Below are 21,242 nucleotides of genomic sequence, written 5' to 3'. Positions count from 1 at the left end.
TGATTCTCACAGCTGTTCGAATTTCCTTTCTATTGAGGGTCAGAAGCATCCAAAAATGTGCCAATGTGCCAATGTGAATTTCCCATGTGAATGAATTAAATATAAACCAATGACATACTGTAGTATTTGTGTAAAGGAGTAGTTTGACACGTCGGGAAACAGGCTTCTGTACTTTCTTTCGGAGATTTAGTGAGATGAGAAGACTGATACCACTTTCATGTTCATACTGCGAAGATAAAGCTAGCCGGTTAGCCTAGCTTAGCATACAGTCTGGCTAGCACCTGGCTCTGTCCAAAGATATCAAAATCAAACAAGCAGTATCTCTAAAGCTCTCTTAATAACATGATGTAACTTGTTTGTTTGTCACAAATCTTGTCATCACTATGTGGCTGCCGGCCACGCAACAGAGGTTCCAAGAAGCTGCTGCTGCGCGCAGCCAAAATAAAAACCACGATTTGTCAAGATATATTGAGTCAGTTTCTGCGATTTAGGACAAAACCAGGCAAGCGGTTTCCCCCAGTGTCCAGTCTTTGTGCTAAGCTAAGCTAACATGCGACTGGTTGTAGCTCCATGTTTAATATATAGCAAGAAACGTGTCATTGAGCCAACATGAAAGATACTGAAGGATGTTTAATGACCTTGAAACTGAGCAGAACCCACCAAGTTCACACACTTCCCAGTAAATGTTTCACACAAGGAAAGACAGATAGGCGCAAGCTATTTTGCAGTCAACTTCTTTATTTATTGCGATGGAACACAAGTGTTTTGAATACAACAACATTCAGTGATGCACAATGAGAAATGTGGAGCTGCAGAGCATCTCTGCTTGTTGAAAGACAGACAGAAGAGGACTGTGTTGAATTTGCAGTCCACACAGGTGCTGAAGAGATTGTGGCAGAGTCATATGCTCTCATCCTGGCAAATATAAAATTACAGCCTGTCTTTCAGATTTCTATATTAAAGTTTCTTAAGCAGATTCCCAGATATTGTTATAAATGTGGTCTTTGTTGGAACATATTTTGTATCATCCTCTGAAATAGAGAACAGTGTGGCAGTGAAGCTTTGTAAGAAGAAATGTCTGATTTAATATATTCTGCTGTACAGATGCTATATAGATATGTGCATTACTCAAGTGAATAAAGATGAATGGATATGTTCATCTCGCATCCACAGGCTCTTTGATCTTCAGTGAGGTGGCATTGCACACATACAGCAGCTGTTTCCTTTTCTTTGCTGATTAATTTGTTCATCCCTCCCTCACGTCATCTCTGCCTTTCCTCTTTTTATTCTCAGTCCCTTGAAACAGCACCCTTCTGCCTCTTGAGCAGAAGCATGTAAAGCGTTAGGTATGCAAGGATGTTGAACCTCCTCTCCTGGAGAAAACATGTGCGCTGTCTGTCCCCCATAAATAGGTGATCAATACTTCACTGATACTAATAAACAATGTATATTTAGAGAACATATTGTCCGAAAGAAAAGTGAGAGCCCTTGTGTGTCGGATTTAAAAAATGGCTGCCGGACAGAATCAAAGATGGGAACAAAATATAAAAAAATGTTATGCATAATTTTATAAAGGCAGTGATACAGGCTAATGGGGCTTTGTGGGTCTCTCTAACAGTCTGTGACATCCAAGAAAACAGCAGTTTTCAAATGCCTCGGAGAGCTTTGCCTTCTGCACAGGCTTTTCTTCCATCAGGCTTTAATTACCAAGCCAAAGTCTCAATCCCGAAAGTTGTTTTTCTTGCAGTTTTTTTTAGTTTTTCTTTTTACTGCAATTCGTCTTTGGAGCTCCATTGGGACCCGTGTGTGAGAGCGAGAGGGTGCTAGAAGCAGAATGGCACTTTAAATCCACCCCTCGCCCTACACCCATCTCCTCCACCCTCTGCAGATCAGCACATGTATCCAATGGCAATCAAATTGTGATTCGATTTTAATTACGGGATTTTCACACACTTCAAAACAACCTCGGGCGATGTTGGAAAAGCCAGATTATCTCAAGTGCTGAGAGAAGAGCGTACGGGCGTGAAAGAAAGCTTTAAGAAACTTGTGCCAAATAATAATTCACTGTCGCTCTGTCCAGTCATGTGAAATGAAGGAAGTTGGCGATGTCGCTGGGATGGTAATTTGTTTTAAATGATGTACTGTTATCATTACATCTGCAGCAGCTGCTGAGATAATTTCTTCACGAAACCCTCCGGGATTTCCCTTACAAACTCCACCGCAGTGGGAGAAAAACTCAATCACTTGAACAAATCTACTCTTCCCAATTTACCAACAAAGAGTTGCTTTCAGTCACATATCCTGGGGAATCACACCACCGTCATGTGGACAGATGATACGATATCTTCCCACTTAGGTTTCATTAGTTCCATGCAACACCTTTCTGAAAGATCATTTGTCTCATGCCTAGTTAATACTCAACCGACTTGATGGAGAACAGCTGCAATTAAAGCATGAGATATGATCTGTCAGCAACAATCAGTTTGTCGTAAACCCCTCCAAATATTTCCCGACGGGTGACACGGACCCTCCTCTTCCTCCAACACACACGCTTCCTCGTTTTTTCCATTGACAGCAAGACGGATGAATGAAACCGGGACTCAAACACAGAAATGTTTTGCGGCTTCGTGCCTTGCACCAACTTCGTCTTGTGGCAACGGAATTCTGAAATGGTTGTTTCATTTGCATAAAATGTAATATGCACATTGCATCTTCGTGTAGATAAAAATTGGATGAGGAACCACGTGGTGTTTTACAAATGAACCCATGATTCATATCTTTTTCAGTTTTTGGTTCTCCGGGCTTCTGAGGACAATCTGCAACATGTTTCACTTATTTAAACACAAGTCGATATGTTTTTCTTTAATAATTCATTAGTGCTTAACATTTGAGAGCATCATGATGTGCAGCGAATGTTACAGCAGCAACACATATAAAATTAGAAGTAAAGAATATGCTAAAAGAAACAACAACAACACACGTATTTCACAATTCTGGGTGTCTATTAGAGGCCTCAGATTGTTGTTAAAAAAACAAGCCCCCCTGGTGCGTCACCACCAACATACTGGCAGCCGCATCGACACAAAGAGCTGCGGAGAATGAAGAAGGCTCACAGTGTCCTACATTGTGGCAGCGCCCATAATCCACATGGGCAGATTATTTCATTTCCACCTGGACGTCTGCCAGTCCAGAGGATTTGTCCACTGCTGACAACATGACATTGCCCAGATGAGAGGACGTATCCGTGCATGTTTATTATGGCTAGTCATACAAATGATATGGCTATACCAAGTAGACAAACACAAACATGTCTGTTTGAAATCGTGGGACCGGAAATGTAAAAAAAAGAGAAGTGATCATTTCAATCAAAGAACACAATTTTCTTATTAAGAAACATAAATGCTGCATGACCTTGGCTAGGTTACATTCAACTCTGACCTCATCACTAATGCAATGCAATCTGTCATGTTTTTGAGTCGCTGCGTTAATTGCCACACCTGGAATTGGTTCACTCTTTTATTGGGTGCAAAAGGACATTCAACTAGACGTCAGAAAGGTGACTTTAAAACAATGATTTAGCGAACACACTTATCTTTTTCTTGTGTCCCTCTACTGAAGTGCTATTGAGCTGTCAGTGCTGTAAAAGCTAAAAAAGAAAAGTTTGAACAAGCAAAAGCACATATGGTTTTTACAAAAAGGCCATTCACCATATAAACAAAGCATCTCTTGAAGTACTTCTGCATTTTGTGGGTACTTTTTCAGACATTTTGTGCTGCTAATGGACAAAAATCATGAGCAGAAACAGCAAAAGAATACACTTTCAACTTAACAGACGTCTCTTGACTTTACATTGAAACATTGTTAACAAAGACACTCAAAAGAGGAACATTCTCGTTGTGTTGGTGACATATCCAAGAAGTGCACCCTCCCTTTTACAACATTCTGTGCTGTCCAGTAACCGACTCCATCTTGTTTTTATTTATTTTTTTTACTGCATTTTTTTTCTCAGGTGGATAGAAGCTGTTCGTTGGCTTGTGTGCTAGTGTCTACTCAGCAAAGAAATTCTACAAGGAAGAAAAAAATAAACTTTGGAGGTGATAGCGATGCTAATGTCTTTGTTGCCTCTTTTGCAGTGTCTTCTTATGAGGCTCCAGCACCAGGCTTGATACTATTATACTGACGAACAGCATTAAAACAAATGTTCACCACAACATTAAAGAACACAAATCAAGCTGCATCAATTTTATTCACTAAGCTGCTCCAAAATCCATTGACTTTCTTCATTCTTTTAAAAATAAACCACATCCATTGAACAAAACTTGTCTTTTTGTTCAGTGAGAAGCCGATTAAGACATTCAAAATGTCCGTCGAGTGCTTCTCCCGTTTGACGTCTGCAACTAGGGATTTTTATTTGTCTATCTTTGTAGCGCATTCAGCTTTGCATTGCTCACCACCATACTCATTCATGATCACAATTACTACCCAGAAGAGGAATTAAGGATTGTCCTTGAAGGTCAAGCCCAGTCCCTGCCCTCACTGGGCACTCGGCAGGGCTCCACAACTCTGTCGTGTGCCGGTCCTGGGCAGCCGTCCGACATCGCTATTAACCTGAGCAGAGCCAGCCATAAAGCTGTTTGGGATATGGCAGCTGCTCAAGGGGCAGAGAGGTATTAAGCATAGATTTACAAGAATGAAAATGTCCTCCCTCCCTCATAATCTCTGGTCTTTTTACACGCAAGACGAGCCATACGCCCGTGAACATACACACACACACACACACACTCTCTCTTGCGTAATGCTGCATTGGCTTGCTTCGACGCACCACGCACACACACACTCTATATTGACAGAAAGCATGCACTGTCACTTCTGAACTGACGTCCATTCACTGCTTGGGCTCATGCATACAATTTAGACATTTTGTCATGTTTCAAAGGAATCAACAGTGAAGGTGGTTCTTTGTCCACTTTGAACTCATGACCCTCCACCCTTTTTCCCTGTGCTTTCTGGTTCGGTGCCTCATTTCTCCTCAAACGGGGAGGAAGCTCACAGCGTGTAGGAATCTACCATGTAACTCAGGCATACTGTTCCACAGCACATCAAAGCCTGCTTGAGCTCACATTCACTACGAATACAGTGCAGCATTGTCAGAAGAAGGAATGCAACCAAAAAGAGCTGTTTTCAAAGAGGAGTCAAATGAAAGCTGATCTCCTGGAGAGAAAGCACAGAATGACAGTAAGTCATATCATTACAGTAGACTGATGCAACAGCATATCTTCTTCAGATGAGCACACTAATTTGAAGTCTCCTGTAATGTCTGCAGGGTTCAAATTCAATGGACACATCAACAGATGCGCAGTCACACCATATAAATATGTAAAAATCTTGCACCGCTTCCCTTTTTTCTTTGGGATTTGATTGAAGCAACAGTCAGATTTACTCGGCCTCTCGATCCCTGCGGCAGTGCTGAATTTCCTTGCATCAGATCCTTTAGGAATCAAAAGCCCGATCTTCACAGATCTCCAGAGCAGCTTTACTCGCACCACCAAACACTTCCACATTAGCGTCAATCCAAGGGACCACGTTGCCCGGCATGTAGGCGGAGCAGTTGGCCAGACCCATGATGTCCACGGGCCGCAGCACTCGGTCCCACATGTTGAACTGGCTCAGCTCGCCCACAAAGGCCTGCGTGGCGTCAAAACGACCTCCGACTATGTCCTTCAAGGAAAAGCAGGAGATGAGAGTTTGTGAGTTCATTTCGGACGGAATTGTGATCAAACTTGAATTAAAACGCATCAATTCTGTTTGATTTTCATCAAGCTGCCAAACAGCTCTGAATATTTTTCAGTGCGCTGCCACTTTTAAATATCCAAGTGTTGTGCAGTTTCCAATACCATTGCAACATGCAGCAATCTCACCTTGTGGGGAAGGCAGGAAACATCCGTCCTTAGGCTCCTCTCTAATGCAATATGATGTAATGTCTCTCTGAGGATTTCATCCATCTGTCACTGTACATTTCTTTCATATATACATGGTCTGTCATGAAGTCAACCGCTAAAATAACTCGCTAACCCAGCTCCAAAGGGCGTAAAGGTGCCTTTCAAAAGTAGACGAATGAGGTAACGGAAAGGGCCATGATGGCGTGAGAAGAGCCTCCCTACGCTCGCTCCCCTGCTCCCTGCCTCCGGTACTGAACTCAGAGGAGAACACACCGAGGGATCTTAGTGACACAAGGAAACACACACACACACACACACACACATACACAGCCACACACACGCTAACGCATGCGAGCACACCTGTTCTTTACCCGCTAAGCTTTTTCGCGTGCTCTCACCTGCTCCTGGCCCAGGATGATCACCCCTCCAGGTTTAATTGGGTGCCAGGGGGCCAGGTTGTCCCCGGTGCCCAGACGTTCGCCGTCCTGGTAAGCCTCCCAGAAGCCGTCTCTGGTCGTCCAGGTGATGCAGATGTGGTGCCAGCGTCCGTCACTCACTGACAGAGGGAGCTGGGCCACCTGGTCCGGAGTTCCCAAGAGCGAGGAGCAGGGAGGGAGGAGCACAAGGGGGCAAGAGGAGTCAAGAGAGATTTGAGATTAATTGGGGCACGCTAGAAACAAGGACAGCAATTAGAAGGGTTAGCGCTTCAAAGAGACAGCCCTCTGCAGAGAATTTTCCAGATGCAGCCAGTGTGACATATAAAATTTAGATTACCCAGGTGACATCAAGGGATGGAACATCCTTCAAAGCAGTTGGGTCGCTAACAGCAAAACTGTGTCCTCTTATGCTTTTGCGCTTTGTTCAGAGATCAAAGAAAAACAACTGGTGATTTTACCAACCAATGACATCATGGTCCTCTGAGGATACAGAACATCACATGAGATTATGAGTGTCTCATTAGCCTTTTTTCCTTCTGAGCCTGCAGAGTTACTTCACAGTCGTGTCTTGTTGCAGTTGCACATAAACCTGAAAAGATGGGAAGAGCCACTGGAAATAAAATCTAAGACACTTGCAATTACAGAGGCAATTGTCCTGGTTGAGGATGCCTGGTGGCATCTTAACACCACTGGGACGACAGGGAACGCAGCATTGTCATTATGAAGTCTGAGTTGGAAGAGACTCAGCCTCACTGACTGTTAAAGATTTAGAAATTTAGAAATGAAAAATATTTTTTTGCTTAATATTCCGCACAACTTAAAATATAACAGCAGTGACGTTTTGTACAGAAAGAGTTGAATATTTAAACACCATATCCACAGAGCATACACTATGAATACATGACTCACTGTTTTTCATCTAAAAGAAGACAAATTATCTCGATCGCAAAAATAAAAAGGTACAATTTTTTAGTGAATAGAATAGTAGAGATTATTATTTTCCCACTGGCCTTTTTAGAATTACACTTTCTGACTTCTCACCGCTGGAACCCTGACACCTGAACTGATATACGGATATGCTTCTCCTGCTGTAAATGTCAAAATGTCTGACGCAAAGAAATATGCTGGATTTTACATCTGGTTCAAAGGACATTTTCTTCTTCAGCTCCAAAAGGTTCTACAGATAGAATGTTTCAAGAAGGTCATATACTTATGTACTTCTTACCAACAGTCAGAAAGGTCTTGTTAAAAATCAGCTCACATGTACGGTGTCGAAGAAAAACAAGTCCACCATATGAATTTTGAATGGTCTGGTACAATGCACAGAACTGTTAAAGACTTTCGAAAATGTGGGGAAACTGTCTTCCAGATGACACCAGATTTCCGATCAGATTACACATGCACACAAACAAATTTTTAATGTTGTTCAAGACCAGCTTAAACCATTAGAGATGAACCTTCTGGCAGGTGCCTTTAATTGGAAAATGAAGATACCATAACTATAACCATAACCATGCCGTACGTGGTTTTACCTTTTGGGGCGGGAGACACAATAACAAAGTTGAGATACTGACTATCCGGATGAAAATGCTACTTTACAACAATAAAGAGTCCCTCTAGCCACCCACAAATATAAAATACAATGTCGCACTTGTTGGTAGGCGAGGCAGCTTTCTGCCTCCCTCTCAGTTTGCAGCCAAATAAACAGTATTAGAAACTATTCCCCAGTGGACCGTGTTATCACTGTGAACAAGTTCAACACATGGATGTGCTGCCGCACATACGGTATTCATATTCACTAGTCTTGCCTCTCCTCCACTTCGCTCTCTTTTTCTCTGATGCTTTTCTCTCTCTGCTACATTATAACTTCCTTTTTCCTGGCATCGTCTGATCTTTCGCTCTTTCCCCTCGCTCTCCTCGGCACCCTGTCGCCTCCAAAAGCGCTGCAGCTCTTCTGTTCCCTCCCCTCTTTTCCCTTATACTCACATCCCTTTCTCCCACCATCTTTCTCTCATCTGTCTGACTTGAACACATGTATAATGCATGGTAAAGGGGGAAACTGTGAGGAGACCTGCCGGTGCCAATAACGGCCAACGTAAACAACACAGTGGAAGGAAAAGAAGGGAGGGCATTTTACAAAGAAATCCCCCATATCCAACGTTACACTGTTGCAGAAGCAACTGTACCACCTCAGAAAACATATTATTGCAGCACAGCGTAACAATTATAGTTATTTTGCTATTAAGGCTAAAGGACATACAATATTTATACTTCCAACACTTTTATTCCAGTCATTTAAATCCCGTTCACTGACTGAATCCTCACAGTAGCAACAGTATTTTCTACAGAGAGCAAAGACAGCGATGCCTTCAAATAAGCACACATGGCAGCACCAGTTCACTCATGAATTACTGGTATTCTTGTGTGTGTGTGTGCGTGTGTGTGTGTGTGTGTGTGCGTGTGAGTGTGCGTGTGGGGAATGTCGGTCAATGATATGAAATGTTTATAAGGTGCAAAATTGAATATTCAGAGCTGATGGTCAGCGAGTGTCCTCTGAGCTGAATCCTGATTGTTCTCACATGTACATACAGTAACTGCCAACATGAACATAAACATAAACATACATATTCATGCATTCTTTGCATTTAATTAGCGCCCCTGCTGATCCACTTCTACCAGCATCATTACAGCCGGCGCTGCTGCCAGGCGATCATGAATGATTCTGAGCTTCCCTCTGCACAAAACCAGGGCAGAGGGAACAAATCCAATTTGCTCTCCTCTCCATTAACAAATAATTAAAGAACAGCGTGGGCCAGTTTTTCATTGTGGACCTACCTTATCGTTAACCAGCAGCTCAATGGGGTTGTTTCCCCATTCGATGAGGACTATCTCGTTGGCCTGGCCTGGCACGCCGTACGAGAACGGGGTTCCTATGCCGGGACTGGCGCTGGACTTGAGCCACATGCACACGGTGAAGGCGTACATCTCTGGGAGGCTCTTCTTGATGCGTCCATACAAGTAGTTAGTGCGGAGGGAGAGGGACACTTTGAAATCCTCGGGTGATTTGAAGGCATTATTACCTGTTGATGGACAATAATTACATATGTTTGTAATATGTTTTCATGACTTGATGCAATGAAGAAAGTCTTTTTCCGATGTTGATGCAATAAACATGGTCCGCTGCCACTAGCAGGAGATTGTCATCATGTTCTCCGACAGTCTCAAGCCCAAACCTCTCAGGGTCACAGGGTGCTGCACTCAATCTCTACTTGTTATGGTAAGCCGAGAGCAGGGAGACAACCAGATCATGTTTCACATTCACAGAAGGGTGATCATCAGTAGGAAAACTTCACATTTCAAGCTGACAAAACAACACCACAAAGCCTCAAACGTCAGTGTAGAATTGATTTAACACCTCTCTCATTGCCTTGACGTAAATTGAATTCAATAAGGCTCACAAAGGTATACTATTTATTGTGGTGCTGTTGTATTGACTCATTATATTCTACAGGTGGGTGTGCTGTTCTGGACACCTCCTGTGAGCAATCAACTTTGGTTGAAACGTGTTTCCTCTTACAGCCCCTGACTCGAGCGACGACGTCTCGGGGGACACGGGTCTCACAGGAGATGTCCAGTGAGTGGTGACATAATCTTCAAAAGTAATTTTGCTTTCAGCAAAGATATTCTGTTATTCTGATGTCTACCATCAAAGTGATTCCCTGGAGTGTGGACATCTCTCCAATACTTCTTAAACTAATTAAACATTCAGTGTTGCTTTCCAAGCCTTATTTTTCAAGACCAGGAGCTGCTCCGAGAACGGCTCCGAGAATAAAAGACTTGTGTTATGAGGTTTCTACTTGCATCATCAGGACACAGGGATTGACTAATTAGAGCTAAATCTGGCAGACAAAAAAAAGTCTGGCATTTCTTCTGGCCAACATTTCACAGCACCCATTGTATCACTTACTTTTCTCAAGCTCCGTGATCCTCTCTAGGAGGGAGTTGAGAGCGCTTTCGGTGCGTTGGCGGTGGGCCGCAGTTTCATTGTAGAGCTGGCTCTTCTCCTCCTCCAGATCGGCCACCTTCCGGAGAAGCTGGCCCTCCAGCGCCCCAAGACGCTGCCGCAGCAACTCACGGAGCTCTGGTGGCAGAGGAGTCAGAACCGAGACCCCTCCAGTTGACACGTTTGTGCTGGGGAGACGCAAATTCTGCTGCTGGGAGGCCGACAGGGAAATATTGCATGGATGGATGGATGACGGATGGATGGATGGAGTGGTGTATTGATGGATGGATGGATTGATGGATTAATGGATTGATGGATGGATGGATGGATGGATGGATGGATGGATGGATGGATGGATGGATGGATGGATTAATGAATTAATGGATGGAAGTTGGATGGTAGATGGATGATGAAGGAAGTAGGATGAAGGATGGAGGTTGGATGGATGATTGGATGGAGGATTGGTGATGGATAGATAGATAGATAGATGGATGGATGAATGAATGGACCGATGATGCATGATGGACGATGCATGAATGGATGGATGGGGCAGAAGGGAGTGACACATACGAACAATGACACAGACATTTAATCCAATTAATCCTGTGCAAGGAAACAAGCATTCAGTCTGCATTAAGATCTAGATTTGCAGTAGAGGACTGATTGTATTGACCCTTTAGCCCTGATATCCTTCAGCACCATTGTTTTGGATACAGCAATAATAAAATGAAGACAGTTTGTCCCTGCGGCCGACTTTCATTGGTGACCTGCCAAACACCGTGGCAGGGTATTAAAGGTAGTGATGTCGCCTGAGTTCACACCAGGCGTGATTGCAGAAGGTTTTTTTTAAAAAAAGAGGGAGATAAAAAGCTGCACAGTCCCACGCTTGTAGTGCTTTCATCATGCAGCAAAATGCCCTCAGATGTTCATTTCTAAAGTGTAGATGCTGTCCTGATGTCTGGGATTCACACACTTTGTGACCCATTGACAGTGTTCGGTTAACCTTTCAAGACACACTGGAGCCATCTGAATAGCTCAAATGAGTGATACCGCAGGTAAGCTGCTGCAAACACGAGGTCCTTTATGCAGTTGTTAAGTTGTGTATGGGTTTGATTAGTTAGAGAGGTCTCGCTCAAGGGATCCATGCACTATCAGTCAGTCTTACAATCATTATGTTAAGCAGATGCAGATCAATAGATATGTGATTAAAATACCATATAATATGTATCCTCACAGCTGCAGTATATCCTTGATTTGATCGTGGTATTACAACAACCAATCAAGGAGAGAGGGAGACGGGGAAAGGACTAAAGGACCAGAGAGATGGATGCATCGGCAATGCTCGTGTGTAGAAACAACCTTGAATTTAAATATTGTAATTGTTTATGTCATCGAGGTTGTCAGATGCTAAAAAATGTACTACACTGGTAACATGACGTAAGAGATAAAGCCATGGCTTACGCTGGCCTTCTGCTGTATGTAAAGCACTCCACTCGAGGTGACCTCAATATCAGTTGTGATCTCAGAGGCTTGTGGAATGAATGCACACAGCAGGTCTCCTGAGGCTGGTGGAGATAAAGCCGTGCAGGGCAACGGGAATTTATGAACGACTAAACCATTTAGCATTTGATGCAGGTGAAATCTGCAGAATTAGTTTCATCAGCTGTTATGAATAACTGGGTGTGCACGAGTGCAAATAAAACATGATGTGGAACACACACACACACACACACACACACACACACACACACACACACACACACACACACACACACACACACACACACACACACACACACACACACACACATACAACTGGCATACATTATTCAAGGTTGCGTTGCGGATCCCACACGCGTGATTACACCTTTGACATGTTTTTTTGTTGTTGCTCATTTCTTAATGATGACTCTTATACCGCGGGCTTCGCCCTCAGAGTTAACTTTTAATGATAAAAACGTTTTGATGTGACATGCCTATTACGTGACCCTTTGATCTCACGATCCCCCTGAGAGGACTCTTGCAGCACGGAGCAGGCCTATTATCAGACGTGTGTGCAGCGCTCCATAGTAAGGAATATAAAGGGATAAAATGTAATACCAAGGCGCGTGTATCTCTGATTTAAAAAAAAAAATGCATGAAAATGTGTACTGCATGTGGCTTTGTTGGTGGCTATTAATAGAAGTAATTAACATGTTTCGGGGGAAACTAAATTTAAAGTGCTTATCTGGCTCGTTTACGCACGAGCAGCATTTTTGTGCAATATTACCTCCAAGTTCTCCAGCCGACCCTTGAGACTCTGCATGGTCTTGCCCAGCTGGTCGATGGTATCGCCGGGGTCCCGGGGCAGGTCCCCCATGGTGTTCTTGACGTATTCCTTCCGCCTGGAGCCCTGACCTCGGGACTTGCCCTGCGGCGACTCCTCGCCTGCCGCCTCGCAGCGCACCAGCTTGGAGTTAAGCTCCTTGATGGTCCCCTGCTGGCTCACGATGGTCTCCTTCTGCTGCAGGATGGTCTCCCGGAGCTGGATGATCGTGTTCCGCAGCTCGTCCTCCACGGGGCTGCTGCTCTGGACACGGTTCCCCGTGGGACCATACCCGCAGCCCGGCTCTGCGCCCGGGGGAATGGCGTTACAAACGAAGCGGCTACCTGTAGCACCCTGGCTCCGCACCGTGCGTCCACTGACCAGGCATAAAAGTCCAACTACTAGAACCAGCATCCCGACTGGCTATCGCAAATTCCACTTAAAGGAGGAAAAAAAAAGGCTCTGGAATGACTGACGGAAGGTTTGAAGTCTCCCGTGAAATAATAAACTTATTACAGCAACTCGTTCATTCAAGTGGTTGAAGGCATTTTTCTCGACTTTTAAATAGACCAAACTTAGTTTATATTGAAACCATGGAGAGAGAGATAGAGAGAAAAAAAATCAAAATCCGCAGTGAAAAATCATAAAATCATACATCCACAAACCACATGGTCGCTCCTGCAAAAAAAAGAAAAAAAGAAAAAAAAGAAAATGACACCAACAAATCTCATTTCTTACTTTCAGCAGGTGGGAACTCGGTGTCAGGGTCTGATAGCTCCTCTTACAGGGACGCAAAAGTTGTCCTAATTTTTAATCTTGATTCTGTAAAAATCCACAGAGGGTTGCAGAGAAGTCAGTCTGTCTTGCCTCTCCGGTCGGCTGGATTGTCAGTGAGCGGTGCTGAAAAGACAGCGACGCTGCTCAGCCAGATTATTAAAGGGAGGTGCGCACTGGCGCTTCCGCTCATCATCTGCGCGCTCCGGTTATTCAGCTCCAGGATACAGTAGCTGCGTCATCCCTGAATCCCAACTCATGAGTCTATCTCATTGACTCGTTATGACCTGTTTAAATGCGCTGAGGCTTTAACGTGTAAAAAAAAAAACACTTGAGAGTTCAGGCTCTCGGTTGCGTGCCTGCTTTTTATGCGTGCGTGATACCACCTGGAGGACTATGCGGGCTTTGTGTAGTTTATGATGTAATTGTAGCATCAAACTTTCGTGATAGGGACATGATACACACTAGTATGATACTGTGAGTATTGATTGCTAACTTCACATCGGCCGGGCTCTTGCATCAGGAGATTGTTGCACTCTCTTTGCCCCTCAGAGTCTGCATTTGTTTAAAATATCTTTTCTTTTCTTTCAACAGGGAACACTTGGTCTAACCTCAAACTTGAAGGATTAGTAATTCCAATTGAAATCCACAGTTCAAATGAGGAGTCTGATGACTGGATTTTAATTAAAACCAGCTCCCTCGTTGCCTTCTCTCATTCTTGTGCATAAGAAAATGACTTTTATTCTCATTCTCACTTCACATTAATGAAACCGAACACTTGACTTAAACTTAAACACATGCCTTGAAAATATGATGCTGAATGGCACCAAGGACATGCTGAATACAGTCACAGGTTGGCTCTAGTTTGCTGTTAAAATTTCATGCAGATAATAATATAATGCAATAGAGCATAACATAATGACTTATACGTAACCCTATTCAAACAGCCAGTGCACTCTGCGTTATGGGGTCTTGTTCCAGGTTGCTCTCAAACCTTGCTGAGGATTTTTCTTTTTCCATTTCTCGTTTTGAAACATGTTTTTGTAGAGCCAGCTTTCACAGACTTTCTTGTGTTCGGCTGATATGGCACATATGGCTGCTGATGTGAGGACGCAGTGCTGCAGTAATTATTTTATGTGTTCATTGCTCATAATAAAGCCATGCGACGGTTTACTGGAAAGCTTGTTCGTGTTTAATTGTGGTGTGTGGTTGTGGTGAATAAAATACTTGTGACCTGGGCCAGATAGAACTAAAAATAATCCATGGTGTTTGTTTTAATCTGGCTGGTGGGAGTTTATCCTATAACCATTAGATAACAGTTTCACAGGAACAGCAAGGGAAAAAAAAAAATAGCACGTAAAATTAATGTTGCTGTTTCAGTTCCTCAAATTGTCGATTGCAGTCCAAGTGGGAAAAATGTATCCATCGAAAGAGGGAGGCACAAACCTCACTGTGTGAAAGACTTGTTCAAATATCCCCCCTGACACAAATCTCACGCCGTTCAACGCGCCAAACCTTCGAAGAAAACAGACCTCAAAGCCTTTTCCAGGACGTGAACACGTCTCAAAATACACAGTGAACAACATTAGAAAAGAAGTGATAATTATTTCGGCAGCAAAGTACATAGCAGTTCCATGCTGTTGCATGTGAAACACGATTTGACGTTATCGGTTCTATATATTTAGAAATCTGCAGGCAGATGCTTGTCGGTGGCAAGATGACACCATTAGCCTCTTTTGACGATGATAGACAGTGAAGAGAATCACAGCAGGTTTTGTTTGGAGCTCCCTTCATGTTTTGTCAAACTGAGATAAGGGAGCAGGCGTCTGTCTGATACCTGCTTAGAATTGTGGAATATGAAAAAACTTCAAAGCCAGACGTCGACTCAGTTCAGATTATGAATGGAGCGCACGCAGCATGGCTGTTATCGAGCGCAGAGACGTCTTGTTTCCCAAAACTGCCTCATCAATTTTCATTTCTCAGGATAATTCCCTCAAAATATGACGCGGTGGGGCAGTGATAGCCCATGCGGGATGCCCTCTTAGCGCGGTGTGCAGCACTCCAGCGCTGCCCGTCACAGCCATCAGCTCCTCTCGGCTCACAGGGCCTAAGAGCTGAATGTCAGCCGGCATTAATGCACACTCAGCGTACAATGGGAACACAGAACTGGGACTGACAGGGAGCGGCCGGTGAAGTCAACGCTAAGGAAGGCAGTTTCTCATATGAGAGGTCCCCTGGGGGGAAAGGGACACACAATCACCATGGAAACTTTATATCCTCCCTGATCCCCACCACTCCCACCTCGGTGAGCGCGGCGCTGGCAGAAGCGGAGAGGGAGTACTGAAGACTGAGCATAGATGACAACTTTCACTTCAAAGTTGATGGGATAAAGTTATTTCCCTTTCATGTTGCAACTGGTGAGTGCAGGGGTGAAGTAACTTTACTTTTTTAAGCGCCCTCAGCGAGTGTTAAGATGTCAGCAGGGATTGAACTCTTGTCTGAAGTTTCCCGTATAAATGAACACATTTCAGAGGTACAATTTGCTCTTTACTAAATGCAATGAGACTCTTTTTTTTTGTCTGGAAAAACAAAAGCACTGATTTACAGAGAAATGCACACACTGGTCCTCATATGTTTGAAGGATAAATCTCCTCTCCTCCTCTCAATATGATGAAATTCAATAAAACACATTCACAAACTACAGCCGCAACATTAGCAGAATTGTATGAAAACGTTTTTATTACCAACAGTTTAAAAGAAAGGAGTATTGATTCGATAACTGTTGTGTGAAACTGCATTTGTCCTGCTCATATTCACTTTGAAGGGCCAATGGGACGCTTTATTGGCAGAAATGGATCAACTATTCATAACTATGTTTTCATTTAAATATAACTAACTACCTGCTACTAAGAAACATTGTGGTTTGTCACTTTTGAATAAGCTCTTCATATCTGGAGATCACAGAGTCTCCATGAAACACTGGCTTTACATAAGGTCTTTCACGATGGGTATTTAGTTGGTTGCAATCTGCACTGCTCCTTTAAAAGAGTTTGGTAAATCATTAGGTGAACATACAACTGGTGAAAATACTTTGTGAATGTGAGACCACGTATTTACCAAGACATTTTGAATTAATTCACATTTGGGGATGAATCCATTCAGACTTTAGCAGTTCTCTGACATCTTCTGAACAAGCTTGTTTCACGAGCCTTTACAGACCTTCCTACTCACAATTTTGGCATTTCACTACTTTGTAGTTCCACCTATTGAGCGTGACGCTGGTGCAGTGGACGCTGCACACCCAGAGCCTCTGAACGGAGCCACACTCACCCCGCATGACAGACCCGTGGACGTTTAGTCACTTCTCTTCCTGTGTTCTCACCCTGCCTTCATCTCTCATCCATCCACCTGCTGCTGGATACCTGCTCATCCACATGAGCTGTCTGTGGCCGGAACAACTCCTACACAAGGCTAGCACACACACGTAGGACACGCGGACGCACACAGAGCACATACGCCTTTGGAAGCGAACCAAGACGGACACAAAGGAGAGAGAAGCACATCGTAAATGTGAAATCTGTGAGTCAGATTTTCGGAATATGCACACTGCAGTCACGCTTCTGGACAATGAACAAAGAACAAAATATCCAAGGAAATCATGATACAAATGCACATACACGCACACACACACACACACACACACACACACACACACACACACACACACGCACACACGCGTTGTGGCTTTTTCAGCGTTAAATCTTTGTTGCAGTGAAAGACATTATGAATAAAAGTCTGAGAATGTTCTCCTCTCCAAAAGCTTTGAATAATACAACATTATATAAATTGCAGCTCTTGAAATTGCACTTTTGTAGGTTTTCTGTAGCCTATATATTACGTATTTTCTTTATGTTTTGAAGGTAACATGGAAAACATATAGCATCGAGAGGCATAAAGCACAGTGGGAATACACTCACGAACAACTCAGACGACTCAGTTGACCTGTTATCACCACCAACTTGTCAAGTACTGACCGTTACCGTTGATCAGTGGTCTGGTTGCGATGCAACAGGCTTTCAAACAAACAAACAAACGGGACATTTTGTCCAGGAAAACGCTGTTAATGTTGCATTTGTGTCCACAAGAAGTCCCAGTAGTGATGAGAGGCGTCGGTCAGTGAAGTCAACATCAACCACGCTCTTTTACTTGCACATAACTAAGTGGTTTGGTTGCCTAAACCCAACTTCCTGTTTAGACCGAGGTTTATCCCTGCTACATCCATAAAGCGTCATAGTTTAAAGCAAAGAGCAACCGGCCTCGCGTCAGTATTTGACGAGTGAAAATGTGTTGACTGAGTGGTACATACTTTTGTACAGTATGACTCTCCTTGCTGTAATATATCCATCGCTCCCTTTGTGATAAACACTCTATTTACACAGCTTCGGGCTGCGGCAGACCAGGGCTCCTTTGCAAACTACTACGCCTTCCAACAGTAATGTTGCTCCTGAACGACTTTGTGGGGGAATAATCGTGTTTGCTACGCACTCCCCGCTGCTGCTATTCAGCATCTCTTTTTGTTCCTCGCATCAGCTGTCAGCCTCCAACAGCACTTCAAGCTGGTGGAATATCGTGAGCTGATGCTCGGGCTTTGTTGAGTCGCTGTTTGTGTGCTTGCCAATGTGCAGCTGCTTTATTGGCCTGCTGTAGATCTGCTTGTAGGCGATGTCTTGGCATCTGCTGGCTGCTAATCTCTGCCCCTATGCCGCTGCCGTCGACCTACAATATGCATATTGGTGTGAGTTGTGGATTCATTATTCATAGTGAACCGAGTATATTGTACATTGCCTTCTTGTAAACGTGTGCATTTACTCAAGTAGTACTGCCCTTTAGTGTAATTTTAAAGGATTTTTTACTTTTTTGTGAAACAGTGTATTTTTTACTTCAGCACATGTATTCAAAAGCTGCAGTTATTTTGACATTAAATGCAAAAATGGTATGATAAACCTAAACAATTCTAGAAACTTAGAGAATATGATACGTTATTATACTGTTAACACACCCACACATGTGAGCTCAGTTATGTGGCTGTTTGGACCCGCTGAGGTTGGAGCTGTGCAAAGCGGCAAATGTTGGTATGCATGGGAATAGTTCAAGGACTTGTATTTGTACAGCATCTTTCTTGTCTAAAGTACTTTTACTCTACATATCATTCACCTCATTGACACCCATTCAAACACTTATGGCACGGCAACCATACAGGGATTATCAAGTTTTAAATTGTCAAGCATACTATACTAACAGAGGTGTCTTGGAAGTCAGGAAAAGCAAATTACGTCATTTTTATATTGTTGCAGAAGATAATAACTTGTGTGCACGAATCATGACCTTCTCCTAATCTCTGTATTTATTTATTTTACCCAAGACTGCTTTGTTTACCTTAGGTTTAGTTAGGTTGACCTCCTGGTTAAAGTCAGGAAAGAAACAGGAAGCAAAAATGTCTCTTGTGTAAAAGTCCAGTATTTGATTGACCCATCCAATCACACGAACCACCTTCATCTGTGGATTTTATGGCTGTAATCTCACCCTATACTTCCTTTTCCACTTCCTACTAATGCATCCGTGTCTTTTCGGAGGATAAAGCATCATATAAAGTTTCAATTTATCCATTTCACATAGTGGCCGGTACTCTCCGTGCATCCTTTAGATGCACAAAGAAGTGCTTACAGGATAGTCACCTCATAGTGAGTTGCATCGCAGGGGAATGGCCACAGAGTGATTTGTTCTGCCAGCCCACACATTGTAGATTACACATAATAACTAACATCAGGCTCTGTATCAAATGCAGTTTCAGAGAGACTTTACTGTAACTCCCTCATGTCCTTTAAGAGAGCAGAACTTGACTCTTAAGTTTTTGTAACACAGACATCCAGCCATCTGATGATTAGCCTTGGTAAATTAATTGGCAAAGAGGATACAGCGTAGAACAAATAGATAGCTTTTCTCCCTCCAATTGCAGTGCTGCAAGACACATCCAATTGAAATTAGATCATTATTTCTCCACATGTGCATCATTAATGACTTTTTATGCAACTATCATGCTGGATGTAGGACAGCTGCCTTCTTAAAAAAATTAAAAAAAAAGCCCAGATTGACTTAGTTCAATAGCCCGCCAATTCCTTTGATGTGCAGGATGGCATTGAGCAGAGAATCATCCAGTTCAAATTGAAAAGAACTTAATCTCTTTCTGTCTTGGTCATGTCATCAGACTCTTCAAGCGCTCACTTTGAAAAGAAATGGGTGGGACCACGTGAAAGAAAGGTTATCGGAGACACGTTGGCTTTTCTTGAGCTTCGGCATGCAGAGGCAAATGAAAGAAGACACCGTCACGCGATGTGGAACATTTTTTTTATTTGGCTCAGCAGAGGTCAAAAGGACTTCTGTCGTAGCGTTCCAACAGTGCTCTGCTGCGTTTTGAGGAGTAACCTATTATCAGGTAAACTATTATGAACGCCTCAGGGTCTGCCGGCATATTGAACAGATTTATTCTAAAGAGCTCACGCTTTGCTCTGAGCGACGTGCTCCATTGCTCTCAAGGCTGTGCGCATTGCATCATGTGGAATCGGCGATGACGTCTAATTTACAGTCTCCGGCAAAAGCACACAGCTCCATGACTGAAAACAAACAGGGTGGCTCACAGGTTGACTTGATGTAATCCACTCGCTGCCATAGGGAATGGCCGCCCACAAACACCACATTGCATGCCACCAGCGCCCGTCCATAATGAGTCAGTGTTTCCGTGTGCAAACACATGTGCATGTTTGTGTGTGCGTGCTTGAAGCGACAACCATAAAATAAAGGAAATCAATTAAACGGCTGCGATTGGAATGCTCAGAATGCAGTTAGTCCTCCTGTGACCCGTCTCTCCATACCTCGACTGTTGAGAGTAATATAAAATGCACTCAGCTCTCACACACAGTCCCTTTAGCACGACAATGGATATTACTAACTGTTGAGAGATTTCTTTTTCAATCTCTTTCTGTATTTTAATAACAGCCCGGTGTTTAGAGGGCTGTTTGAGGAATGTGCCGCACAACCCCGAGAGAACGGCGGGCCTCGTCTTCCAGCTTTGTGATCAGAAAAAAAACACACTCCCACTTGAAATGAAGCAACTGAAAAATCAATTAACCTCTACAGTAAGAGCAGTCCGTCCCATGAGTCTTCATGTAACATTCCCTTATTTGAAGGTGAGTGTGTGTGTGGGGCAGTTTATGTGTTTCTGCTGGGTTGTGCACTTTATTACCTCTCGTGAATGTGCGAGCGTCACACTTGATTTGCTGTATGAAGATCATTTATTGCGGACTGAGATATATCTACATGATGAGCAGTGAAGGCAGCTGCCTGCAGGACGGCTCGGGTGCACTCTGGGAGAAACGTTGAGCTGAAGCAACACAAATAAGCATCCCAAATAATGCTGGTTTGTTGGTCTGTCCATGTGAGGCAGGAGAACCGAGGCACCAATAGTCCGATTCTGATGGAACTTGACACCATGTTGTGAAACGCCTCTGTTTCCACCGCACATTCCAACAAGAAGGCATATTAGTCCTGATTTGCTCAGATGTCGACAGCATCTTAAGTGGAAGGCTTTGTTTTTAAAGAGCTTGAGCTATGATCTTAAAGTTGCAGGAGATTGCCATGGAAACTAGGCATGTTGATTCTGACGTTTCTCCCAGATCAAGTGCCCATGCACTGTAACACATTTCATACCTGAAGGAGTAATCACGCAA

At 43.4% G+C, this 21,242-nt stretch overlaps 1 protein-coding gene across 1 annotated transcript; it reads right to left on the bottom strand.

Annotated features, from left to right (window-relative positions):
• Nucleotides 1-795: 795 nt before the first annotated feature.
• nptx2a (neuronal pentraxin 2a) lies at nucleotides 796-13,639 on the bottom strand. The gene is made up of 5 exons (XM_068579559.1): nucleotides 12,649-13,639; nucleotides 10,344-10,590; nucleotides 9,212-9,456; nucleotides 6,338-6,517; nucleotides 796-5,718 (listed from the first exon to the last, which is right to left on the bottom strand). The coding sequence occupies exons 1-5, from the start codon at nucleotides 13,096-13,098 to the stop codon at nucleotides 5,491-5,493; spliced, it is 1,350 nt and encodes a 449-aa protein (XP_068435660.1). The 5' UTR covers nucleotides 13,099-13,639; the 3' UTR covers nucleotides 796-5,490.
• Between the last annotated feature and the right edge of the window lie 7,603 nt (nucleotides 13,640-21,242).

This window comes from Clinocottus analis, unplaced genomic scaffold, assembly GCF_023055335.1.
Source record: "Clinocottus analis isolate CAN_PGR_092001 unplaced genomic scaffold, fCliAna1.0.p SCAF_16, whole genome shotgun sequence".
Lineage (NCBI taxonomy): Eukaryota > Metazoa > Chordata > Actinopteri > Perciformes > Cottidae > Clinocottus > Clinocottus analis.
This window is presented reverse-complemented; position numbering and strand designations above follow the sequence as displayed.

What these genes read in the sequence shown, in the direction of transcription:
- nptx2a (XM_068579559.1), bottom strand. Translation starts at nt 13,098, where the DNA reads ATGCTGGTTCTAGTAGTTGGACTTTTATGCCTGGTCAGTGGACGCACG. An exon ending in GTCGGCTGGAGAACTTGGAG is followed by an intron (nt 10,591 to 12,648) that starts GTAATATTGCAC and finishes TCGGCCTCCCAG; the next exon opens with CAGCAGAATTTGCGTCTCCC. An exon ending in TCATCCTGGGCCAGGAGCAG is followed by an intron (nt 5,719 to 6,337) that starts GTGAGAGCACGC and finishes TTTTCCTTGAAG; the next exon opens with GACATAGTCGGAGGTCGTTT.